General features: G+C 34.7%; 2 protein-coding genes across 2 annotated transcripts in view; one reads left to right on the top strand and one right to left on the bottom strand.

Moving 5' to 3' along the window:
* The window catches only part of LOC145252547 (uncharacterized), a 54,879-nt gene extending 42,898 nt beyond the window's left edge, over window positions 1–11,981 (top strand). Inside the window, exons 6-9 of the mRNA XM_080112099.1 lie at window positions 2,028–2,249; window positions 7,030–7,120; window positions 8,257–8,384; window positions 11,706–11,981. Of these exons, the coding sequence (XP_079968225.1) occupies window positions 2,028–2,249; window positions 7,030–7,120; window positions 8,257–8,384; window positions 11,706–11,943 (679 nt within the window). The 3' untranslated portion in view covers window positions 11,944–11,981. The remainder of the gene's footprint in view (window positions 1–2,027; window positions 2,250–7,029; window positions 7,121–8,256; window positions 8,385–11,705) is intronic.
* LOC145252545 (uncharacterized) overlaps window positions 1–27,252 on the bottom strand; it is a 76,837-nt gene that overhangs the window by 7,677 nt on the left and 41,908 nt on the right. The gene's annotated exons all lie outside the window — the stretch shown is intronic.

The raw sequence follows: 27,252 nt of genomic DNA, 5'->3' as shown, positions 1-27,252 counted from the left end.
GACAGAGAGAGACGGAGTCCAGAGTTGAGTCTGGATCGAATCAGAGGAGGGTCCCTTTAGAAGCGAAGGGGGAAAGTTTTAAACATGAAGAAACAACTTTGAATTCCTGGATGTGATCATCATTTCGACCGGTCAAATGGAATAAAAGAACATCTCATATTTTTGTAACTGCCGCCTTCGTGTCATGTTTCAACCAAATTGAAGGTAATGTGAAATCATTTATATGAACATTGTTCCCACTCATCTTTATAATGAACTTTGTGTATAACTCATCTAAGTAATGTGTCCCCCTCCATCTAAGAAATGTGTCCCCCTCTCCATCTAAGTAATGACTGTCCCCTCCGGTGTTAAAGAACTAATCAATCTCTCTCCACTCTAATATATGTTAAAAGAAGGAACATCCACAGAACTGTAAAAGTTATAAATGTCTTCTCTCTTCTCTCCCCCTCTGTAATATCTGTATAAACGTATCTTCCCCCTCATCAATAGGAATGTCACCATCCGTCTCTTTCTCTCTAATATGGTCTCCTATGAAACACTATGTGCAGGATAATCTCATAAACTAATGAATATATCATTATGAATTTCGGAATATATATTCTAAACAACATGGAGAGTAATACGGGCACATTATCTTTTTAATTTTTTTTTTTTTTTTTTTTTAATTATTTGGTAAATGGGGGAGAAGCTGATTTCCGAATTTTTTAAAATCTATTTGGTTGAAATTCGCTTTTTTTTCTTCCTCCTTATTTTACTTCTCTTTTCTTTTACTCTTCTCTTTCTTCTATGTCTTCATTATTTCTCTCTCTCTCTCTCCTCTATTTCTCTCTCTCTCCTCTATTTCTCTCTCTCTCCTCTATTTCTCTCTCTCTCCTCTATTTCTCTTCTATTTCTCTCTCTCCTCTATTTCTCTTCTATTTCTCTCTCTTCTCTATTTCTCTTCTATTTCTCTTTCTTCCTCTCTCTCTCCTCTATTTCTCTCTCTCCTCTATTTCTCTCTCTCTCTCCTCTGTTTCTCTCTCTCTCCTCTATTTCTCTCTCTTCTCTATTTCTCTCTCTCTCTCTCTCCTCTATTTCTCTTCCTCTCCTCTATTTCTCTTCTATTTCTCTCTCTCTCTCTCTCTCTCTCTCTCTCTCTCTCTCTCTCTCTTCTATTTCTCTCTCTTCTCTATTTCTCTCTCTCTCTCTCTCCTCTATTTCTCTTCTATTTCTCTCTCTCCATTTCTCTTCTATTTCTCTCTCTCTCTCTCTTCTATTTCTCTCTCTCTCCTCTATTTCTCTTCCATTTCTCTCTCTCTCTCCTCTATTTCTCTTCCATTTCTCTCTCTCTCTCCTCTATTTCTCTTCTATTTCTCTCTCTCTCCTCTATTTCTCTTCTATTTCTCTCTTTCTCTCTCCTCTATTTCTCTTCTATTTCTCTCTCTCTCTCTCCTCTATTTTGCTTCTATTTCTCTCTTTCCTCTATTTCTCAACAAGGTTTACTGTTTGTAAATCATTATCCATATAGTATAGATCAAAAATAGGTTAAAGCATCATCAATAAGATGGAGTTATGCCTACGTCACGTAGTTAGGGTTACATCAATGAGATGGAGTTATGCCTACGTCACATGGTAATTTAAAAATGTGAAATGCTGATATAAGAATAAAATGCGTTTTAATAGTTTTTGACGCAAAAAAAAAAGCTTCTCTTTTTCAGAAAATTTCTTGCCAAAATTTTTCACAGGAATTTTTTGATATTTTATAATAAATGAAATAAAGTATATGAAATGTAATTAAAATAAATAAAATAAAAATGATGTCTAAATGATTGGATCTCTTTTGAAAGATTTAGGTAATAAATTGTCGAAAAAATGAAATGAACGAATCATTTTCAAAAAATTTTGGTAAAAAATTGTTTGAAAAATTGAAGATGCAAAAAGAAAAGTCTGTATTATTTCTTTCTTTCTTTTTGTGTCTTCTCTTTTTCAGACAATTGCTTTTTTTTATTAAATCAAATTCTAAATAAAAGTCTTTTCTTTTCCTTCAGATTAGTGTACATTTGTTTAAATAGTTACACAATGGCAGTAGCGAGAACCTCAAATGACAGGACGATTGAAATCAGCAAATATGTCCTCTCCGAGAATCTTTCTTCCATAGAAAGTATCCACATGTTAGAATTTTCATCAGATAGACTTCTATCGTTGAATGCCGTCAAAGGTTTACCTGCCGCCCTGCTAGGTTTCACAGCAACTTATATTTTGTTTGTATGGTGAGTATGTAAACGTTTTTGGGTGCTTGTAAAGAACGGTGATTTTTTTTTTTTTTTTTAAACCGACGCATCTCAGATGAAAACATTATTACGTACTTTCGTGTTATGTCAAAATTAGTATAAATTCCAAAAACTACGGATAATGATCCAGTAGAAAATTTGGTAAATGTATTTTTAACAAAAAAATTGTCCACAATTACGTTCCTTTAAAATGTGTTTAAAAATGGCTGATACTTAATGTTGAAATATTTTTTACTCATAATGAGGGTATGCTCCCTCAGAGTGGGGAGATTCTATTTATAAATGCTGCTGCTAGGAACTGACGAATCAAATTAATTCAACCAATCAGAAACCAAAATTGCTCCATAAAAATTAAACGTTTTATCATCCCAGCACATCTTTTGCTCTTTGGCTGCTAAATTATAAAGTCTGGAACCTCTACAGAACAGCTGTTCACTGAGAATTCGTCATCTCCAAGACTTGTATAGAATAACTACCGATCGGAAACTCTTCTGAAATTAAATATGACTTACAACTCAAGACTTTATTTTAAGTCAGTTTAAATGCAAGGGAGGTAAGTCAGTTTGTCATACTGAATTGGTCACACAATTCTTCAACATTAAATAATATGATGAAACTTGATAATTCAATAAATTCTATTTTTACTTGTAATTAATTTTTTTTAGGCTATCATTTTTCATGATTTTTAGAATCTATACTAATTTCAACATGATGCATTAGTATGTAATAATGTTTTCACCTGAAATGCGTTGGTTTAAGAGATCTACACAAGCACTTGTTTTTGCTTTGTTACTGTTCTGTTTAAAAACTAACAACTGATTGATAACCATTCGCATAGGACACGCACGCATAACCCACTCCTTCCTTCTAAAAAAAAGAAAACCCTCCAGAATGCTTGGCATGCCAAGAACCACGACAAAGCTCTTCCTTTTAGACTGTGTTCTGGTGGCAGTGAAGTTGCTGAAAGCGTTTTCATATCGCTTAGGTTTTTGAAGCATTTCTCATGCAGAAAGTTGTTAAGATACTTAAAAAAAGTGATAGGTCTGGAGAGTATGGCGGATGAGGCAGAGTATGCCAATTCGTTCAACGTCTGCAGAGTCGGTTTAGCAACGTGCGGTCGTGCTTTGTCATGGACGAGAATTGCGCCTTTTCTGTTGACTAATGCTGGGTGTTGTTGTCGAAGTTTCTGGTGCATTTTATTCATTTGTTGGCAGTACTTCACCGCCATAATGGTTTCGTCTGCATTAAAAAAAAAACTATAATGGATGAGACCGATTGCAGATCACCAGACAGTCAACATGACCGTTTTTTCGTGCAAATCTGGCTTCAGAAGTGTCGTGGAGCTTTGTCGACGTCTAACCACTGAGCTGAATATTGCAATCACTTTTCATCGCAACCTGGTCAAGAAACGGGTTGTACTTGTTGTGTAAAATAAGGGAAGATAACACTTCATTACAGCATTTCTTTTGGTTGTCATTCAATTCATAAGGCACCTATTTATCAAGTTTTTTTTTTTGTCTTTCCAATCTCTCTCAAGTGGTTGGAAATCATTGTATACATTACATCTAATTCAGAAGCAAGTTCTCGAACAATTGTGCGTAGATTGGCTTCAACTAAGGCTCTTAATTGATCGTTGTCAACATCCAATGGCCGACCAATACGCTCGTCATCTTATAGACTCTTGTCGCTGCCACAAAATTTCTTAAATCACTATTGTGCTGTACATTCTGTAGTGGCTCTTTGGCCAAACACTTTGGTGATATTGCAAGCTGTTTCAACAGCTTTTCAGCCTAGCTTGAATTGAAATAAGAAAATTATGCAAATATGCTTTTTTTTCCATCTTGTATTCAACGTTCTGAAAAGAAGAAATAATTGTTTTAAAACGATTGTAATTTAAACAATTAGAAGTGCTGTTTTACAATAGTTCACTGCGCAGAGGGAAACAACTCTCTTTTAGTAAGAGATTCATTTATTTTTTCATCTGATAATTTAGGACACTCAATGAAGCAATATTTTTTTATTAAATCAAAACATTAAAAAAAGAAACACTACTGATGCAATTCTCTATCTATATAAAAGCCAAGTACGTCCAAGGATGGAATACTGTTGCCATATCTGGGCAGGAGCTGCTAAAAACAGCCTATCCTGCCTTGACAGAGTACAAAATAGACTTCGTGGCTTAGTGGGGGATGCCCTTTTCTCTACCCTGCAACCTCTCTCCCACAGAAGAGACGTTGCGAGCCTATCCTTGTTTTATCGTTATTTCCATGGCAGGTGCTCGTCTGAACTCCAATCTCTGGTCCCCCTCGTCAATCTTTCACGAAAAACACCTGTCTAGCTGAATCCACTGTCAAAAGTTTCCCCCACTCTTTATCTGTGCCTAAATCAAAACGCGGATTCCATGAACAAAGCTTCTTTCTTAGAACTGCACACCTGTGGAACTCTGTTCCGTCTGCCTGCTTCCCACCGGACTACAACTTGGATGTCTTCAAGTCCAACGTTAACAAATTCCTAATGAACCGCCCCCTTAAGTAAACACTTCATCAAATCTTCACACTAACGTAATGTACTTGCAATAACCTTTATCCCTGAGTGGCTTCCGGGCCTTGATAAGTGGTGATCACTGTGTAAAAAAAAAAAGAAAAAAAAGAAAGAAAGCTGCCACAAATTTTAAAAAAGAAGCCGCAGAAACTTTTTTTTTTAAATTAAAAAGTAAATGTTATGGCAAGGTTTTAAAAAAATTAGTCTTTAACCTTAAAAAAAAATACAAAGAATGAAACTCTTTAATAAAACAAGGATGGAATTTTTATAAAGTTGCAGCAAATTTTTTTTTACTGTAATAAAGCTTATAATATGATTAACACGAACGCCTAGATTTTAACATTACAAAAAACGAAAATGCGGCGATAGTTGTAGAGGAATTGTAATTTTTATCAAAGAAAACTGCGATTTATTATTTATGTTAAAAACTAGATGTTGGTGTTATTAATATTATAAGCTTTGTTATAGTAAAAAAAAAAAAAAAAAAAAAGTTGTCACAGCTTTAAAAGTTTAATCCTCGTTTTTATTAAAGAGTTTCATTCTTGGTATTTTTTAAAAACCATAACATTTACTTTTTAATTAAAAAAGTAAAAGTTGCCGCAGTTTATTCATCGAATGAAAATATTGTTTCTTAATAGTCGCATAAAGACTACATTTTGTATTATTAATGGTATCGACTTTGTTACATAAAAAAATTTGTCGCAGCTTTCTTTTCTTAATGTTTTGATTAAAAAAATAAAAATTTACATTACATTAAAATCCGATATAATATTGTTGCATCGAGTGTCCTAAATTATGAGATGAAAAATGAATGGATCGCTTAATAAAAGGGAGCTGTTTCCCTCTGCACAGTAAACAATTGTGAAACAGCACCAGCAACTTTTTGTATTATTAATGGTATCGACTTTGTTACATTAAGAAAAAAATCGTTGCAGCTTTCTTTTTTTAATGTTTTGATTTAATAAAAAATATTGTTGCATCAAGCGTCCTAAACTATGAGATGAAAAAATTGAATGAATCTCTTAGTAAGAGAGAGTTATTTCCCTCTGCGCAGTGACAAATTGTAAAGCAGCACCCAATTAGATAAAGTGAAAAACACTCTTTGAAATTATATATATAAAGTAAATGTTTTATAACGAAAACTTATTGAAAAATACATCATTTGAAATCAAAATAAAAAAAATTCTGCAAGAACTTTCCTGTCAACCTAATACAATTTAATGGAAATCTATATAATTATAAAACTCAAGTGACCTTGTAACGAATGATGTAACCTACTTTCTGGTTTATGACATCCGGTTGCACATGCGCACATAAACATTAACCCATAACAACGTAAACAAATAAACACAAATCACTTCTTTTGCAGATTTTGACCTGCGCACTGAAATATTAACGTTATTATTTCGGAATTATTATTTAACATGGGAAGAGTGGGGTGTTTTGCAACTATTCTTTATTACAACTATACTGTCGCTATTTTTTTACAACTAAACAACTTTAACCCGTTGACAAACATAAGAACAATTGTAGTAAAGCCAAGACTACTACTACTACTCTCTATCTGTCCCTTTTCCTTCCTTCCTTCCTTCCTTCCTTCTTTTTTATTTTTTGTTTACATTTCTAGATACAAAATAGTTGTGTGAGAACGGTGAATTTGTTGACACATTTACTAATCTGTTTCAATATTAGTTTTATTTTATTTTATTTATTTAGGTTTTATTTTTTTGCTTCAGGTTTTATTAATTTTTTTTTTTTTTAGATTTTAAGTTTCTATAACTTGGTTGAAGGATTCCAATATGGGTTTTCATTCTTATATTTCTCATCGGTAGGTTCATGTGCGTTTTTGCTGCTAAATGACTTTCGTCTGTGTTCGATTCGTAGGAAAATCATGTTTAATTTTCAATTTTGGAGTGATTATTCGGAAAAATAGGTAACTTTACACAAATAGGGAGGATTTTTTTTTTTCATGTTTGAGTGATCCGTCCGTGATTTTTCATTTTAATATACTTTCATAGAAATGTTTCTGTTATGTCAAAAAAAACTATTTTCTTTACGTCACAAGTGTCACGCTCATACATTAATTCCATAGCTAATATAACATGCTGACCCAATGGATCACGGGTAGTCTACTATTTGTTTTTAACTTTCAGCAAGATGAGAATGTAGTTTAGACAAAATTTTCTTAATATATTTTTTTTGAATATTTCTGTTTCAGGAACCACGTTGCTAACGTTCTATTGACTAAGATTTCTCTGAGTGACATCTTGGTGAAACCCTGTATGTTGCCTTATGCTTTTACAAAACAGGTAAGATATATATATACCATGACTGATTTTTAATCATTTTGTTCTAGCTGGGGATGGGGAAGCCTGCCAGATGCCAGACATTCACCTACTGTCTCATACCTTCCAACCGAAAGATCGTTTTAAGATTCTAACCGTCCCTTTAAGTGTAATTGATTGTATCTCTCTTGCACTTGGTTCACAGGATATATTTGCTATGTAGTTTTTTAAAATTCTTTTTCATGGTATTGGTGGTGGTGGAGGAGGATTGATGACTTTACATATGAAGTTATCTAGATGTCGTCGAAGGGCTTGGCTAAAACAACGAGAAACTTTTTGGTAAAGAGAAATTTTTGAAGGGAGTGGATCTTGCAGCAAGTGTGACGTGTACTGTTGGGAATAAACTATTGCCAGCAAACATGAAGGATGTGGTGTAGTTAATGATGGTCGAATACCTCCTGTTTGCATAGGTCACTTGCTTGCATAGGTCAAGTCTAACAGCCATAAGACAGAGTGGTGCAGACGAGGCCCTGGTAGATTCTGACTTTGGTGTTCAACCTTATTTCATTTTGAGACCAGAGCCGCAATTGAAATCTACAGAAGATGGTGCAAGCATTGCTGATGCTGTTGAGCATGTCTTCTGCCCCTTGACAATGATGATAGAGCCAAGATATTTGAACCGATCGACTTTTTCAAGGGTTTCTGTGTTGAGGACAACTGGTTATTTTCATTTGGAAGGAAGATTGGAAGAAAATTTGCCGTCAGTAACTTTGTCTTATTGGTGCTTATTTTTTGTGCCGATCTTTGAAGCAAGTATAAATCAGTTCTATTTTATTTTATTAGATCCTAGCACCTTCTCCAGTCAAAAATATTGCTCACTTTTAAATTTTTATCTCGGCAGAAACATAAAGTTAATTTCAAACATGCCCTTTTGTATTTTTTTTTTTTTTTTTTTTTGTATTACCACATTTAAAATTGTGTATTTAAATTATTTGTATCTTTTTTATTTATTTTTTCATATTACAACATTCAAAATTGTGTTGTTGTTTTTTAATATTACATTGGAAATTGTGTATTTAAATTTTTGGGGTTTTTTTACTTTTTTTTTTTTTTTAATATTACAACATTAAAACATTAAATTCTTTGTATTTTTTTTCCAGAGCCACATTTTATTTCCAATACTATTTGATGATGGCCCTGAACATGGGTGTCTTCTTGCAATTAATCCAAACACTGATGTTGTAGTTAAATTGTTGTCATACCAAAGACATTTATTGCCTGATAAAAAGTAAGTATCTTAGTTTAGTTTTTTTTTTGTTTTGTTTTTTTTTTTTTTTTGGAGGGAGGTACTGTGTGTAACAGACAGACCTTGGTGTGCCCCCCCCCCCCACCGGCCTTAGAAATGCCCAAGGAAGGGGTCTGGGACTAAATGCCACCCTGATGCAGGAGTAGCAATAGTGGCGGGGGGGGGCAGTGTGGAGTGAGAGACTAAGGAATTAAGAGGTTGATAAGCCATGGGAGTTTATTAGAAATAGAAAGACGTTTTTACTAATTCAACAAAAAGGAATTTTAACTTGGGAATGGAATGGTAAACAAGAATTTGATAAAAATAAACATGGAAGATATAGACCTAAAAATGGCATAGGCAGAGCAATAGAAACAGTGTCAATGTACGCAACATATAATATGTATGAATTGTCACAAGGAGTTATAGCGGTTGAAGAATGTCAATAATTAGGCAACGCGTGATAGCTGGATGTAGTCGCAAGGGTCAAACTGTTATCAATCAATTGATTTGTATATAAACACAGCAGTTTTTGCCAATAATAGTCTTTTTTTTGGTGAGCCGTGAGAGGGGTCAGACAGCGAACAGAGTGGCGAGCCACAGTGGAGGGAGGTGACTGATGTTGAGATTGAGTTACATGTTGAGATTATCAGCCCTAAATGTTCCCCAAGTATTATACGTTTTGCAGCATACGCACACATGCATGCACGCACACCCACACACAGACACGCATAAGAAAACCTCTGTCTGTCGGGTTTTGTTTTCTTCTTTGTTAATGTTAAACGACCTCATTCTCCTATAATCTGTTTCATGCCAAGATTTATACGTAAACATATTGCGATTCACTCGTTTTTGTCTGATTTTTGAAAACTGCTGTTTCCTGTTATTATTATCTTCTAATCTTTAATTCTATCATCGACGCCCATAGTCAAGCCTACCCCCCTCTCTCTCTCTCTCTCTCTCTCCCCAGTCGATTGCATTATCAAATCTGCTTTCTGGATCAAAAAAAAAACAAACAATGTGGCAGAGGGGCAAATTTAATCAACTGACTGGTCAAACATACTGCGAACATTTAGGGAGCATACAGCCAGCTACCACTGAGTTCGATTAAACTCGAGTAGGCACCTCGACCTGAGAGGAGGACAACAAAGGTTACAGAGTGCAGATTACGGAGTGATAAGTTAAATGGTGATCATCATCATCATCATCATTATCATCATCATCATTCACCAAGCTTCCTCTTATTTTAACCAATCATCTACTTTCATTTATTACTCGGCGTCAGTTTTTCCTAATGCTCTGTTACATGCAAGTGAATGCTGGGCTTTTAATTAACTCTGCCTTTCTGAGGATGCAGAAGAGTGATGGGGCTATGGTTCGATAGATTTATGGCATGCGTCTTAGTGATGCTTCTTGCTTTTTGCTATTGAGGTTGAAAGTTCTCAGACTGGCCTCAGCTCTGCATTGCAACCGTGTATGGTGGTGTGGACTCATGTTGGATAAATTTCTTGTGCATAAATCTCAGTTGAGGGAAATCCCATAACAAGCAGGTTCTTGACTGATTGTTAACTACAAGGTGAAACAATAAGTGTCGCCCTAAAGAAAACAACACTTCAGCTTTATTTTAAAACTTTTATTAAAAAAATCAGTTCAGATAACTTGATTATGTAGTAGAGCTGACATATTAAATGTAGCTACCTTCAACCTCAATCACCGCCTCAATACGGGTCCAGAACTGGGAGCATGCCTTTTCCATAAGCGCCGGCAGGAGCTTGGCGAATACTTGGAGGATGGCGAAGATCAGGCTGGCTTTGGTGTTGTGAGAGGTCATGTTGATGATGTTCTCGCCGTGTGACCAAACGAAGTAGTTCAGAGGTTTCAGGTTGGAAGAGGGGGGAGGGTGAGAGAAGGTACAAAGTTGTAGCACTCCTTCTGAAGTCAAGCCTAGGTCTCTTTGGACTTGTGGGCCGGCGTTAAGTCTGCCAGCGGCCACCTGATTGCACCAGGGGATCACCACACTCTTCATCATATTCAGGTACACTTTGGTGTACCAACTTCAAAGGTGTGAGGTGGTATGATGTGGCCCTCACTTGAAACCACACCAAAGACCATAAGCGTGGCTGGAAACTTTTTTTTTATCACATCCCTTTTATTCATGGCAATCCATTTTAAGGGTGCTGGCAATGGTCCTGTTGTCATAACTTCAGAGCATGAGTTGTACAGCGGCGCATCTCCAATCTTGCTCGTTGAACATTGTGTCACTTTCAGACATGATAGAAGGCTCCTATCATTCTTGGGAATTGTACACAACTAGCTAACTAGTAGATGGTCTGCAACAAAAAAGAAAACTGGTTTTCATCCAACGGAAATGGAATGATGTCGTCTTTTCTCGGGTGACAATTTCATCATTTCTTTCGGTAGTTTCTACCTGGTCAAGAATGTGAACTATCTGACACCTGAAGAAGTCTAGAGATTAAAATGTTGCGGTTAGACCATGTGCTCACCCACTTGACAACCGTTGCTTCAACATAGTTGTGTGGTTTTCTTCTCCATTTTCTCTTCTTGTTTCGGTCAAGCTGTCATCTCTCACATTGGAAACTGCCAAGGGTGAACACTGCTTCACAAACATATAAAATAAACAACGCAAGAGAAACAAAAGAAAACACAGGCTTCAACACATTCTATAGATATCAGCTGTACATTGTGTGTGTGTGTGTGTGTGTGATATACCATCATTGAAAACGACCCTCTAAACACTGACGGCTACATCTTAGCCAAAGCCGCTCTCCCGATCTACTCTGAACAACCAATTGTCATCAACTATCACCAACTGTAAAACTGTCTGTAAAACTAACTCCAACTCTTAAATTTATGGATTCAAAATCGGAAATCCACTCTAGTCTAATGTCTTAGTCACTACCACACCAGATTAACCAACCTATTTCCGATCGCTTTTGTGTTTCTTGGTGAGTCACTACCCCCTCCTTCATTGTTTTTCTATTAACCCCACTTCCTATACTTTTATTCTGCTGATCAATCATTTCCTCTTTTTTTTATGATTCTCTTCCTAACAATCCGGGGCGGGACATCCATTGTATCATATTGCGAATATAACTAAATTGAGGGAATGCCAATGGCTAAGTGGTTAACAAATTAACTGCAAACCTAGTTGTGCCAAGTTCAAATCCAGTTTGTTTGACAGAAACACTTTTATCAAACCAACACTTGACCTTGTGTCAACCTCCCGAAGAGAAGTAAATAAAATAACTAAAATTGAGGGTGTTAAAGATGCTAACTTAGTCTTACTTTTATTTTATTTTCCAGGTCTGACTCTAGAATGGCATTGGTTCTTCATGACAATTTGCTGTCCATCCAAGACAACGTGCTTGGCGTTTGGGATCTTTATTCCGGTTCTTTGATGGCTTGTGTTAACAGTTTTGGGATGACGTGCATGACCCTATTCTGTTCGGACAAAGAGATTTTTTTGATTACTGGACACAAACAAAGTTGTGTACACATTTACAGATTGCATACTCTTCAGCATCCGTCCCAGTCAACATGAAAGGACTTCGTTTTATCGTAACAAAGTTTTGAACATCTCGAGTGTCTCGTGTTAGATTAATCAGTGCATGTACAGCTAGGGGCTCAAGTGAAAATCAGTTTCGAATAAATTAATGAGAAAACTCTTTGATATACTTATATATCAGACAAAAAATATATATCTACATCAAAAATTAGAGAAAATTATAAAGTGGAATTTTAATTAAAAATAAAAATCAGTTTTATAATATTTTGCCAATTCACTATTGATAAGATCGGAAATGCCCATAAAGCAAGGGGAGATAAGTCAGTCTGTCATTTAATCAAGTAATAATGAATGGCAGATTGGCAAATTATGATAAAACTGTTATTTTTAATTAAGATCCTATTCGATAACTTTTCATAATTTTTTATGATAATACTTATTTTGGTTCTTTGTTATTGTAGCAAAATTCAAAAATTGAAATATTGAATTTCAAGTAAAATCAATGGTATCTACTGAATTGTCATGATAATGAACATATCCAAAAGGTAAAAAATTAATTATTAATGAAAATAGTTCTCAAAGACAATTTAGCAAAAATTAAGTTTTGCTAAATTGGCCAAAGATTTTCAGTTTTCATGATTTACCCCCTTTTTGTTACAATGAGAACAAACTATTTTCATTAATAATTAATTTTCTATCTTATCGTTTTTTTGTAATTTTTGGATATTTTCATTACTGGGACATGGTTTCACTGGAAATTCAATATTTCAATTTCCAAATTTCACTACAATGAAGAAGAACTCCTATTTTTGCATCATACATGAGTATATCGGGGAGTTTTTACTTGGAAATGTGATTTTCACTTGTGTCCTATACTGTATAAGTACCAGTTGATCTGTATTGTAACTCGTCAATTATTGAATGTTCATTATCTGAGGAGAACATGCACCTATAAAATGTTCATCATATAATTTTCTTTTTAAGTTATTTGTTTTGTTCACAGCATTTATTGAAATGTTGGATTGTTCCGACTATTCTTCTCATCTGGATATTATTCTCTCAACATTTTAGCTAATGTTACCTTTATTTAATTCACATAGGTAGATTGTTCTCATTCTGTCAGCCATGTTGCCTCTGACATTCTTCAAGTGTGTGTTTTCGAACTCTGGAACATTTGTCGAACTTGTGAATCTGTATGGATTTTCAAACTGAACCCTTTATTTAAACCACACGGGTAGATTGTTCTCATTATGTCAGCCATGACCGAATAAAAGTCTCAAGTAATTCCATGTGAACTTGTTGCGCAATGGATAAAACGCTAAGTATAGTAAGTTGTAAGTGACAGCCCTCAGGCCGAGATCACAATGTAGTATCTGTTCTGATGCTACACTTAATTTGTCTTTAGTTAATGTAGGAGAAACCCTTCTGTACTAAGGCACTTTTTGTTTTTGCCTTCTTCCAAAGTGCGTCCTTTTTGGGGAGCTAGTCCCCCCCACCCCCCACCCACCGCATTAAAAACTACCTTCTGTCACATTTTGCTTTTGTGGGGAAGTAAATAAATACCAATAAGTGACAATCTTCTGGAGGTTGAAAGTTCAATAAAATAAAAATTGCTCAAGATTTCTACCTGATCATTGCTGCCGTAATGAGGACAATCTACCTCTGTGGATCAAATAAAGACGACTGTCTGGATTTCAGTACAGATTAGTTTAACAGCAAGGCTAACCTGAAGCTCAAGGATAACATCACTGTATGGCCGTGAAAGTACCTGAAATGAGTAATAGGTTACGCGGTCAAAACATTGTGAGAATAACATCCAAGATGAGAACTGTAGTCCGAATTGCACAAATAATACATCCTCATCTAAAAAGTTCTCAAAATCGTTATATTTTTTCTTCTCCACTAATTATCTCAGTGGTTCTATCTGGACTCCATGGGTGAACCATCACCATCTTGAATTTCATTTCTCATGGCTGCCTTGGGATGAACATTCGCAACATTAATTTATTTAATTCTGTTATCCAATCTTTCTAGCTTGTTGGTTAGTTGCATCATAGATTCATTGGAATTTTCCTTTTCGGTTTATTTCTCCTGGTTTAACTACTTACTGCTGACTACTTCAAATGTGCCCCACTCCCCTAACGTGATTCTGTTTGACCAACCAAAACCTTTTGTATTTTTCGATCTCCGCTTCATGATCTGGATTATTAATACTTATTAAGCACCAACTTTTCATATTATAAGATGAAAACTTTTGGAGACAATTGTTTTATTTTTAACAAGGGGTTTCAATTTGTTTGATTATAGTCAACTAATGTACTTCCTATCTTCCGGCATGGCTGCTACCAGAGGCAGTGACAAGGCAAATCTGTTCGTTCACTTTTTTCTCTCATGCCTATATCTCCCCATGTATTTTCTTTTTCTTAAGTTTTTCCGATCATTCTTTTTTATTTAATAATCATTGAAAAATTTGTTTTGGTCTTATTTTGAATAAGAATTATTGAAATTAATTAGCTTTATTTAAAAAAACTTTTTTTTTTTTTAAAGAATTATTGAAAACATATTTTGTGCTTAAAAAAAAATAAAAAAAATTTTTTTAAGAATTATTGGAAACGCCTTTAAAAAATCTTTTTAAAACTATTTTGGGAATATTATGTATTGGATACATTTTTTTTTTTATAATGTTTGAAACTTTGTTATTTTGATTTCATTTGTTTGATTGATTTCAATAATTTTATTTTTATACTTTCATAAACATATTTATTATATAAATTTAAAACAAAAACTTATTTTTAGATTAAAAAAAGGGTATTTTTATAATTTCATAAACATATTTCTTATAAAATTTCAAATAAAAACTTATTTTTTAATTTTGTTATTAAAACTGCAAATAAAGACTAATTGTGTTATTTTTTATCTTTTTTATAATTTTCTTTATTTTTATTGTATATTTTTCGATAATGTCCTTTTCTTATATTTTATTTCAATAAATCACTTCACAATAGAAATTCTGAAGAACAGTAAAAGTGAAGGAACTGATTTGCTTTGTCACCGCTTCCGGTAGCAGCCACGTCAAAAATTAGGAAGTACGTTAGTTGACTATAACCATTTGTTTTTATGTAAGTTTAACATTTAAAAAAAAAAAAAGAAAGCACACTTGATCTTTCAACCACAAAAACGAATTATCAAAAAGGAAAACTTTTGTGTGAAAATGATATAGAAAATTGAACCCTACTCTTAAAATAATAAAAAGTGCAGTAAATATTTCTTCATCATGATACGTTTCTCCCAGGCATTACTTCCTTATTTGATGGGACAATGTAATATTTGTTTGTCATGATACTGTCCACCAAGATATTATCTTTCTTTTTTTTTTTTAAGTGGTTGGATGCATACTATAGTATCTTCTGTTTACTATCATCCCAAACATTACCTCCTCTTTAAGGAGGCAGTGTAGTATATGTTATGATACTATCCTTTCAGTGATTACCTTTTTTTTTTGAGGGTGGGGGGAGTAGTTAGTTAGTAGTGTAGTACTGTTCTGTTGTCATAATACTGTTATCCCAAGCATTACCTCCTCTTTGGGGAGCAGTTCATCATATATACTAGAAAAAATATGTAAACGTAGTTATAATGAACATTTTAATAATATCTGACACAGGGTTCATATCGATGAAATATAACCTCAGAAACAAACATGAATATTTAAAAAGAGAAAAAAAGAAAGGGTGCTTATACAGCTTAGGGTACAGATGAAAATCAAATTACACAGGTGAAAAATCACTGTACCAAATAAATAATAAAAAAATACAAATTCTTTGATATGCTTACATATCAGGCAAAAATATATATCTACACCAAAAATTAGAAAAATTATCATGTAGAATTTTAATTAAAAATAAAAATCAGTTTTATCATATTTTGCTCTTCCGCCATTGATAAGAGCTGAAGTACCTTCAAAGCAGGGGGAGATAAGTCAGTCTGTCATTTAAACAAGTAATAATAATGGGAGGTTGACAAAATATGATAAAACTGATTCTTGTTTTTAATTAAGATTCTACTCGATAATTTTCCTAATATAATTTCCTGAGGTACTTATTTTTGCTTTATACATAAGTATATCGAAGAGTTTTTATTTTGAATGCAATTTTCATCTATGTCCTATAATGTATAAGCACCAAAAAATAAACACTAACAAGATATAAATAATCATTGTAATTTGATATGATACTTAGAATTTATCTTTTGGTGTTTTAATCATTAAATTATCAATATAATAAATGGTGATATTGTTTGTGTGTTCATTCATTCGGTAAATACACTTCTATTTAACTTCTACTTATTGAACTTCGGTTCAGTTATAGGTCAGTGATTCCATTAAAAAAAAAAAATTCACTTTTTGTGTGCATTAATGTCAAAATACTTTGCTGTTATTTGGAGTCATCGAACTACTGTTCTCCTCTTAAGTGTCAGTTTTACGTTTCATACAATGTAACCATCGACTTTCTTTTTGTTGAACGGAACTCTTTATTTACTTCACGGGGGTAGCATGCTCTTGTTCTATCAACCATGACTGGATAGAGGTTCTAAGTAATTCGCAATTGTATTTTTCAGTCGCTCACACTGAGAATTGAACCTTCAACCTTCAAGAGAATATCACTTTTACAATTGATTTTTCCAAGTAGTCTAACCACTACGCCACAGATTCTTGTGACCGAAAAATACAATTGCAAATTACTTAGGGCTTCTATCCAGTCATGGTTGATGGAACAAGAGCGTGCTACCTCCGTGAAGTAAATAGAAGGTACTATCCAAAATTCTGTCCAAATTTCCGCACATAATTTTTCATATCCATATGAGGAGTCAAAACTTCGTCTGCAAACTTTTACAATTCAAGATTTCTACTGGTTGGCTATCCAACAGAAACCCTATTCTTTGTCTTTGTCTTTACAACAACAACTCAGACCGAAAAAGAAGGTCAGATGATTCAGAAGAAATTGTTTCAAATACAGCTTCCTTAAGTTTCCTTTAAGACCTCTCTAGGAAGCTGGTGCGGAGAAGAGATATCCCTAGATCACACAACACATTGTAGTTTGCGTTTCGTCAGCCATGATTAGGTAGATGTGTAAAATCATTTTTAAATTTTATTCTTATCATTAGTAGTGAGGATTGAACCTTGAACTGTCAGAAGACCCACTTAGAACTGATTGTATTCAATGCTTTTATCCATTGTGCCATGTCTTCTAAGTATGCTTCTAAGATTTGAAAAGGCTGACTTCAGCATTTTAAAATGTATATTTGAAGATTTAAAATATTATGACAATAATATTCCCCAAAAGATATGTTTCTTAATTGAAATGTTCAACTGCAATAAAACCTTGAATTTATAGGGTTTTTAGTTCTCTCCCACTGCAAAACACTAGGATTGGAAAGGGGATTGAGAAGTCAGCGCCCCAGAGGAAGAGCACTCTGACCTGCAAAAAGTGCCTGGGCCGCCCTATCGGCATTCCCTGGTAAGGGCGATTAACAATAAACTAATCCCTTCTCAAAAAGAGAAGGCAAAATCTGGGAGGGTGGACCTCCTAGAACTGCACAGAACTAAACTCTTATTGCAAAATCAACAGACACATTGAATGGCTTAATCTCTGTTGACATTGTAGACTGAGGATAAAAATCTCTATTGGGCTTATATCTATTTTATAATTGATTCAAAATTTTATATACATAATTGAACCTATCCATTGTTGGATCCAGTAATCTAATTTTAGTTTTTAATAATAATGTGTATATCGCAGATGATATTAATAGAAATGAAAAAAAAAAAATTTCTATTTTGACCTCAAGGTAAAAGAGAATTTATCTCCCTTTGTTATTTGAGTTATGCTTAGAAAAATGGACACTTAACAAATTATGTCTGCCACTCACATTAGAATAAAAAAAGTTTTCAAGAAAATTTTTTTATCTACTTTCATGTTAGTCAAACGATTGTAAAAAAATTAATAGGCATTTATTTAATGAAAAATATAATTGTTTATTTGTTAGTTAAAATAGAGCTACAATGCCTTTTTTTTTTTTTTAATGACAAAAGATTTTTTTAAATGTACATCATTTTAGTTTTCTGTTTCTTTTTAATGCTTATTTTGGCTTGGAATATTTATTTAATAAGTACTTCGCTGAAGTTTCTTTCAAAAATACTTATTTTGGATCAGAAAATTGTTAAAAGGAAAACATTTTTCAGTTCTGATGTTAAAAAATAATCACATTTAGTTTAGATAGACATTAAACAAAACATTTCATAATAATAGACTAATACTTTTTGCTTTTTAGGTAAGAATTAAAAAAATGTTTTGCTTTTACCAGTTTAGGGCCACAATCCTAAAGATGAGGTGACAGCTGATGGTCTACTTGTATTGCATGTCTGATATTCTGCACAACCACTTGTCCAGCACTCCTCACTCACCCTAACTAAAACCTTTAAATCAAATAAAATGAAATGACAGTTCAATCTAAAATTACGTTTAAACCAGGACCAAACTCAAAGAAAACCAACCTACCTCCTCCCTTGAGGCTTGCATTCACAAATATCTAACTTAAATGATGTTGAATCATTTCTTCTACTAAACACTCCGAATATCTTAGCATTAAGTGAAACTAAGCTACACTCCTCCATTCTCTCTAACCACTTTAATATGCCTGGTTATCTCCCTCTCTGCCATAAGGACTCAGACAGACATATGAATGGGCTTGGAGTCTGTATTCATAATACCCTCCCTCTGACTAGAGAAACAAAACTAGAATCAGACGACCAGCCCTTTATGTGCTTCAGACTTAACATGCAACATAATATTAGCTACTTGTATTTTCTCTACTGCTCTCCATCCAGCCAGGACTGCACTCTAATAAATAAAGTCTCTGACAGCATAGATATAGCACTCTCCTTCGATACTAGAGCACAAGTACATGTATTTGGTGACTTCAATGTCCACCACAGTAACTGGCTTGGATTCTCTAATTACACAGATGTAGATGGTAGCACAACACATAGCTTCTCTATATCTCATTCCCTATCACAGATGGTTACATTTCCAACAGGTTCCCCAGACCAGCAAGATCAACATGCCTCACTTCTAGATCTATTTCTGACCACAGTTCCCGATGATTGTATAACGACTGTCCACAGCCCACTGATCATGTGATAATGGTAGAAATCGCCCTTAATTCTAGACTCAAAACTGAAGACCTACTGCTCAAAACAATGAGGTATTACAAAGACTGACTGAGAAACTATCAGGGATTTCATCAGATGCCCCATGGGGAAATATCTTTTCTCTTTCAGCTGAACAGTGCGAAAATGAGACCACTGAATGGTTCAAAACTGCAATTGAAACACGGAAATTCTATAGCAAGCCCCACTCTCCTCAATGGTTTACTTCTACTTGTGCAGCTGCCATTGCTCAAAGGCAGCATGCGTACCACAGATTCAACAGACATAAGTCCAGTTCAAATAGACAGCAGTATATAGAAGCTAGAAGTAATTGTAAGAGAGAAATAGCGACAGTTAAGACAGAATACACTGAAACCACCAGAAAACGTATCGAAGCACAGAAATTAGGAACTAGTGATTTTTGGAAAATCTACAACAGTGTAGTAAATAATGGGCAGTCAACGATTCCCCCACTGTCAAACAATCACGAGGTTGTTTGCATGGCAACTGTGAAGACTAATCTGCTCGCCAGTCGGTTTGCCTCAATCTTCACATTGGACCCGGCACACCACTCCCTCCCTGACTTTCCTTTGTGGACAGACACCACACTAGATGACTTGAAAATCATACCCTCCCAGGTACATGGTATCATAAAAAACCTAGACACCTCAAAAGCATGTAGACCCGATCTCATCCCGGCTGTACTATTAAAAAAATGCTCTGCTGAGGTTGCTCCAGTACTCTCCAAACTTTACAACAAATTCCTTAACGAATCTTGCTTTCCTGACTGCTGGAAAACTGCTTCTGTGGTACCAGTTTTTAAGAATTCTGGTAAAAGAACTGACCCATTAAATTATCGCCCCATTAGCCTTCTCTCGCTTTTTGCCAAAATATTTGAGTCCTTAATTAATCAAGCTCTAGTCAATCACCTTACAGCTGCTAAACTCCTGACCGACAATCAGTATGGATTTAGGCAAGCCCATTCCACAGCAGATATCCTAACTGTAATCTCTGAATGTATATACCATTCACTGAACAAAACAGTTAGAAACAGGCTAGAGTGGTAGCCCTCAATATATCTAAGGCTTTTGACAGGGTATGGCACAATGGTCTTCTAAGGAAAATTAGATCATATGGTATCACTGGAAGAATACATAATGTAATTAAATCCTTCTTAAGTAAGAGAAAAATCCAGGTTGTCCTTGATAGTTGTACATCTAAACAATATGATATAAATGTGGGAGTACCTCAGGGGTCCATCCTCGGACCTTTATTATTCTTGATATTCATAAATGACCTCCCTGATAAAATTGTTCCTGAGATGGGTATATTTGCTGATGACACCACTCTCTATAACACATATAAAAGGAAATGGCAGAAACACTAGAGGATGACCTCCAATTTGAAGTGGAATGAGGCTTCAAAACGATACCGATCTCGTGAAAATCTGTCACCTCAGTCAAAAGTTTTAGACAGATATACAAACAAACATACATGCATACATTTAAGCAGACAGGTGAGATTTATATTAAAGAAGATATTCTGCTTTTCCATTACATAGTCCATATGTTATGTTTTGAAAAAAGCCAAATATAATTTTTGAAGGCCAAGCTGCTTCAAAAAAGGCCAAAATTGGTGAAATTTGACTTTAAAAAGGACAATCTTAAACAAGAATATAAGAATCACCTCCCTTTGATGTAGCCAAATATCATTATAATATATATATATATATATATATATATATATATATATAATGATCATTGTGGTGTGAGAAAGGAACTCATAGTAATTTCAATGCGCAGTGGTTCTTCACCAAAGAAAGAAATTGGCGAAACGTTATACATAAAAAGGAAGCATTTGAAAGAAATGAAAAATAAAGAACATTGTCTGCTAAGAGGTGCTGGACTGAACGAGTAAATTAAAGATTGTCTCTTACATTGTGACTTTATTTGTATTGAACTATGTAGCACAATATTACTTTCCAAGTATTTATTAGTATTTGTTAATTTATTTCATTTGTGTCATTTCTATATTTAAAATACAATGGACACTATTTTCATACAAATGTTAATAAACTCATATTTGCTGTGTGCTATTGGTGTCTACCAAACTACTCTGTGTACAGACTTGAAACTTGATATATAGAGGATTCTGACCTGTGGAACTTTTTTTTTTTTTTTTTTACAAAAAAAAAAAATTTGATTTGGTTTTTATCTGGTAAAAATAGATGCTGAGAGGTCAAAATTGGAACTTGGCAAGCATAAGTTGACTAAACATCTATCTTTTATGTATGCGCAAATATACATTTACACGTTTAATATTATTGTTTAAGTTTTGATATGCATATGGGCTTAGCTCAGATAGTAACAAATAATGCTGGAGAACTATATGTTTTGGTTTAGCACCCAAGGTATATTTTTTTAACCATTGAAATCACTATATTGGGTACAAAATAATAGTCAATAGGGAATTGGCTCTGTAATATGAAATCTGCATAAATTAAAATATCATATTAAAGCGTATTTTATAACTGGGCAACACCTGGCGGCATACTAGTAAATAAAAAAATAAATGAATTAAAAAAAAACGTTTTAATTTGAGGCATGCGACTATGAACCGTTTAAAAATAGAATCTGAAGTGTAATCTGCTATTCTCAAATAAAATATTTATTTATTGCATTTTTTATTTTGCCATTGCCATTTGGGGCCCGTGGTGCAGTGGATAGAGACATTAAATCTGTATGGTTACAGGTGAGCATTGTCTGAAGATAGCAGTTTCAATCCTACCCAAAGCAGGACAGAGGATTAGTTGGCAAAAAATATGATCAGACGACAACAACTATGGAAGGCAGTAATTGCTGAGGATGCAGTTGGGAGATTCAGAGTTACTATCCTCTTGCCGTTCCCGCCTAACCAAGGTCAGAGGAATAGTTGGCTGAAATATTGTGAAACAACAACTAATAAAGATGAGGATAATAGTCCGCAATAAATAAATGAATAAATAATACTCATCTCAATAATTAATTCCAATTAATTAAATAAAATAAGAGTTCTAAAAACGTATTCTGAATCAACTTAATTTTTCTGGACTGCTCTGGTAATGTTAGTAATTTGTTTTTACATGAATTGCAAGTTGTTAAAAATGTGAAATGAACATAAAAAGAAAGAAGTAAATTGTAATTAACTGAGTCTGTTTATATTCCGGAATTAAGAAAGAAACAATTATGCTAAAAAATGTATAATAGTTAACTTAGAAAAAGAATAGCATGACAAATAAAACACAAACGCTGCTCATACCATGAATAATTTGTCTTCAGTGATACTAGGGCAGGAGGAGTAGATATTATGAGCGAGTGAAAATTGCTAATACCTTCTTTTTGTAAGTTTTATTTGGGAGAAACAGCTCATCTGTAGGAAATGAAGAAATTTTGAAAAGGAATTACATGTGCACATGTTTTCTGGAAGCACATAAGAACTTGGCCTAGGTGCCTGATTGAACAGATTAATGCATTAAAAATAAATAAGTGTAATCTGCTATTATGGGTAATAAAATCAGAGTTCTAAAGATGTAATCCTAATTATTTTGCTTTCTCTAAAGTGCCTCGGTAATGTTAGTAATTTGTAGTTATGTAAATCATATGTTAAAAATGCAAAATGAATTTAAAAAGAAATAAGTCAATATGTATTCATATTAATAATGAAGTGAGTATGTTAGATCTACAAAACCATTATTCTTATATTCCATGAAACTGGGCCATGAAAGAGTAACAGAAACGGAATAGTATGAAAGTGGTGTTCATGATTATATGCCATTAATAATTTGGCCTTGGTGTAACTGGAGATGGTGGGAGTAGATATAATGCAAGTAAAAACTGCTGCCACTTCTTTCTGAAAATCTTAGATTGGAGAAACAACTTACCTGAAGAAAATGTTATAAATTTTTAAAGGAAACAAAGTGAACACATATTTTCTAGATAAGGATATGAAACTTAGTTCTAAACCTATTTTTGAGTGGAAAGCTATTCTTGTAATAGAAAAATACCCCCCCCCCGCCCCCAAAGAAAATGGCAAAACAAATAACTTTTGTAAAGTATCACATTGTATATATTAAATATAGTCGCCCTAAACAAAAATTGGCAGTGTCAATCCAGTTAGAAAAACTTTGAATTGTAAAGAATTTCAAGTAAGAAATGGTATTTTTAATCCAGTCAAGATCCAGATGAAAAGCTATGACTAAAAAATGCAGAAATTCAATATATTTTATACTTGATCAGTTCGTTCTTATCACCAACCAGTCACCCTAGTCTCAGTCTCAAAACACACTTGCATTCGTCCATTCATTCTCTCTTTTTATCAATTTATGTAAGTAGTTTTCGATTCATTACATTAAATATAATTCTCTTTTTATTATTGTTGTTTTTCTTTCTTTTTTTTTTTTTTACACAGTGATCACCACTTATCAAGGCCCAGAAGCCACTCAGGGATAAGGGTTATTGCAAGTATATTACGTTAGTGTGGAGATTTGATGAAGTGTTTACTTAAGGGGGCGGTTCATTAGGAATTTGTTAACGTTGGACTTGAACACATCCAAGTTGTAGTCCGGTGGGAAGCAGGCAGACGGAACAGAGTTCAACAGGCGTGCAGTTCTAGGAAAGAAGCCTTGTTCATAGAATCCACGTTTTGATTTAAGCACAGATAAAGAGTGGGGGAAATTTTTCACAGTGGATTCAGCTAGACGGGTATTTTTCATGAAAGATTGGCGAGGGGGGACCAGAGATTGGAGTTCAGACGAGCACCTGCCATGGAAATAACGGTAAAACAAGGATAGGCTCGCAACGTCTCTTCTGTGGGAGAGAGGTTGCAGGGTAGAGAAAAGGGCATCCCCCACTAAGCCACAAAGTCTATTTTGTACTCTGTCAAGGCAGGATAGGCTGTTTTTAGCAGCTCCTGCCCAGATATGGCAACAGTATTCCATCCTTGGACGTACTTGGCTTTTATATAGATAGAAATAGATTGTTGTTTTGATTCAGGTGTGTTTGCCAGACAATCTCATTTAGCTGATGTTGTTTTACGGTGACTTTTTTCTTTTTTGACAATTGATTCAATTGTATCACCCAAGTTCAATAACCAGGACCATTCACCTCAATGTTTGTTTGCCACGCCTAACCCCCACTATCCAAAAAATATGGAGAGACATGTACAGAACAGGAGATTTTATTAGTTTGGTCACATTAAAACAATGGATGATAGAAAAAGGTGCAGTAGTCACCATAAACTATTTTCTCTTGTGAATTAATGTCTCCTTGCTAACCGATGTGGCAACGTATTGACCAGTCAGCTACTAGGGCACATTAATCCTATACGTCCCTTAAGAAAGTAATTACCCCTGCCAGAAACTAGCCAGTAGAGGAGCTCAGACCACCAAAGAAGACAGACCTCTCTCCTCATACTCTCTGTCTGCTGAATCTCCCTAGGCTGCAACTGCTTTACTGAAGATTTCTACTGGACAACCTGGGGACACTTTAAGTTTCTGCCTTCAGACACAAGAACATCCTCAAACTTTATTTCTTTTTTTTTTTTTCACCTCAGACACAGTTCTTCTTCTTTCGAAATAAAGCTTTTTATTGTTTTGTTCTAAAAAGAGGTGTTGGTTAATTATTCTATGCTTCTGTGTCGTAAATTAATCTTTATTAGGGGTTTTGTTCACTCATGCATGAAAACTTACCATACTGAAGCAGCACTACCTTTAGGTCGGTTGAACTGACTTCCTTTGAAAGAGGAAGTTCATGGGACTATCAAATTCGCAAGCAGTCTCCAGAAAGTTATAAGGATGGATTTGAGGTAAAGATTGGACCAAAGATAGATTAGTTTGGAAGTCAATTTCTAAAAGCCATCCTACGTATGAATCATAACTTACCAAGGCAAAAAGCCACTTGAGGCTAAGCATTGAAATTGTCAGTTGGATGATGAAAAATATTATAAAAGTATTGAAAACGATGGAAAGAGCAGAATTTGATTATTTAAGAGGAAGCAGTCCTGCGGTATTGTGCTCCAGAGATAAGATGTCCTTGAACCTTCCATGAGCAGTTGTTTTTTTTTTCCATTTGGTTTTAGGTGCACAGAAAACAAAAGAGAGAGTTCTTTGCAGTAGTGGTAGATAGACGAGTTCTTGTAAATGATTTATTAATGAGAACCATGTTGACACATTGGCTCTCATTAGATGATCAAAGTTAAGGGACAACAATAATCATCCGATTCATACAAAAGGAATGAATGATACTCAACATCAGCGGGTGGCTCAGTGGTCAACAACACGGACTGACAAACTGGGTGTGCCAATTTCAAATCCAGTCCGTACCACTTTAGCTTAGAGACATTGGCAACCTTCACGTGACCTCCTTCTGTAAGTACCCAATATCTTTCTTGAAAGAATTCTTAATCTTATATATAAAAGGCTATATGTCTGTTTGCCTCCATATTTTCAAACTCTATCTCCTCCGAAACTCGTCCAAGGATGGAATACTGCTGCCATATCTGGGCAGGAACTGCTAAAAACAGCCTATCCTGCCTTGACAGAGTACAAAATAGACTTTGTGGCTTAGTGGGGGATGCCCTTTTCTCTACCCTGCAACCTCTCTCCCATAGAAGAGACGTTGCGAGCCTATCCTTGTTTTATCGTTATTTCCATGGCAGGTGCTCGTCTGAACTCCAATCTCTGGTCCCCCCTCGCCAATCTTTCACGAAAAACACCCGTCTAGCTGAATCCACTGTGAAAAATTTCCCCCCCTCTTTATCTGTGCCTAAATCAAAACGTGGATTCCATGAACAAAGCTTCTTTCTTAGAACTGCACGCCTGTGGAACTCTGTTCCGTCTGCCTGCTTCCCACCGGACTACAACTTGGATGTGTTCAAGTCCAACGTTAACAAATTCCTAATGAACCACCCCCTTAAGTAAACACTTCATCAAATCTCCACACTAACGTAATGTACTTGCAATAACCCTTATCCCTGAGTGGCTTCCGGGCCTTGATAAGTGGTGATCACTGTGTAAAAAAAAAAAAAAAAAAAAAAACTAAAAGTTGCAGAAGCCTCAAATGATTGGAATTTTTATGTTCTTTTATGGGTCTTTAACTGGTTAAAAAATTTGTTTCTTTTTTTTTTTTTACATGGAGGTCAGCACTTATAAAGGCCCGGAAGCCACTCGGGGCTAAGGGTTATTGCGTGTACAGTAATCAATAATCGTAGTAATCATTAGTATTGGAGATTTGATAAAGTGTCTTACTTAAGGGGGCTGTTCATCAGGAATTTGTTTATGTGTGACTTGATGACATCCAAGTTGTAGACAGGTGGGAAACAGGCAGACGGAACAGAGTTCCACAGGCGTGCACTTCTAAGAAAAAAGCTTTGTTCATGGAATCTACGTTTTGATTTAGGCACAGATAAAGAGTGGGAAAAATTATTGACAGTGGTTTTTAAGGGGTTAAAATTGGAAAAAAAAATCGTTATACATTTTGTACATTCATCTTAGTTTATTTTTAATTTTTGATTTTAATCATTTCATATGCATGTCACGTTGGTACAGTGGTAACGTCACCAGCTTTGAATGCTACAGTTTTGGTTTCGGTTTCGATTCTAGCTGATGGCACCCAAATATTTTTTGTTTTGCATTTGAAATCACGATTCTATAATAATATATACGAAATATGGACAAATTAAAATATCATATTTAAGCGTATTTTACGCCTGTGCAAAGCCGAGCTGGGCGTCGTCCCCATCCCCACCACCACACTACCACTAATAGAAAGATATAGGGAAAACGATACAACAACAGCTACAAGCTAGACTCATTGTGATATATGTCGAACTGCTGTTGCTACTGTTGTTGTTGTTGTTGTTGTTGTTGTTGTTGAGGAGCATCATTTTTTATTTTACACAGGAATCGCCACTTATGAAGGCCCGGGGGCCACTCGAGGATAAGGGTTAATGGGTATATATAGTTTTCGTTTTCTCAAATATCTTTCTATTAAAATTTTTTTTTTAAAATTAATTATGACTATTTAGGGATCCTGTGAAGATTGACAAGGTGGCACACCCAGGCTGTCAGCCTGCGTCATTAACCACTGGGCTACCGTCACCTTCCT

This window comes from Euprymna scolopes, chromosome 29 (assembly GCF_053919585.1).
Source record: "Euprymna scolopes isolate OS-2025 chromosome 29, ASM5391958v1, whole genome shotgun sequence".
Lineage (NCBI taxonomy): Eukaryota > Metazoa > Mollusca > Cephalopoda > Sepiida > Sepiolidae > Euprymna > Euprymna scolopes.
This window is presented reverse-complemented; position numbering and strand designations above follow the sequence as displayed.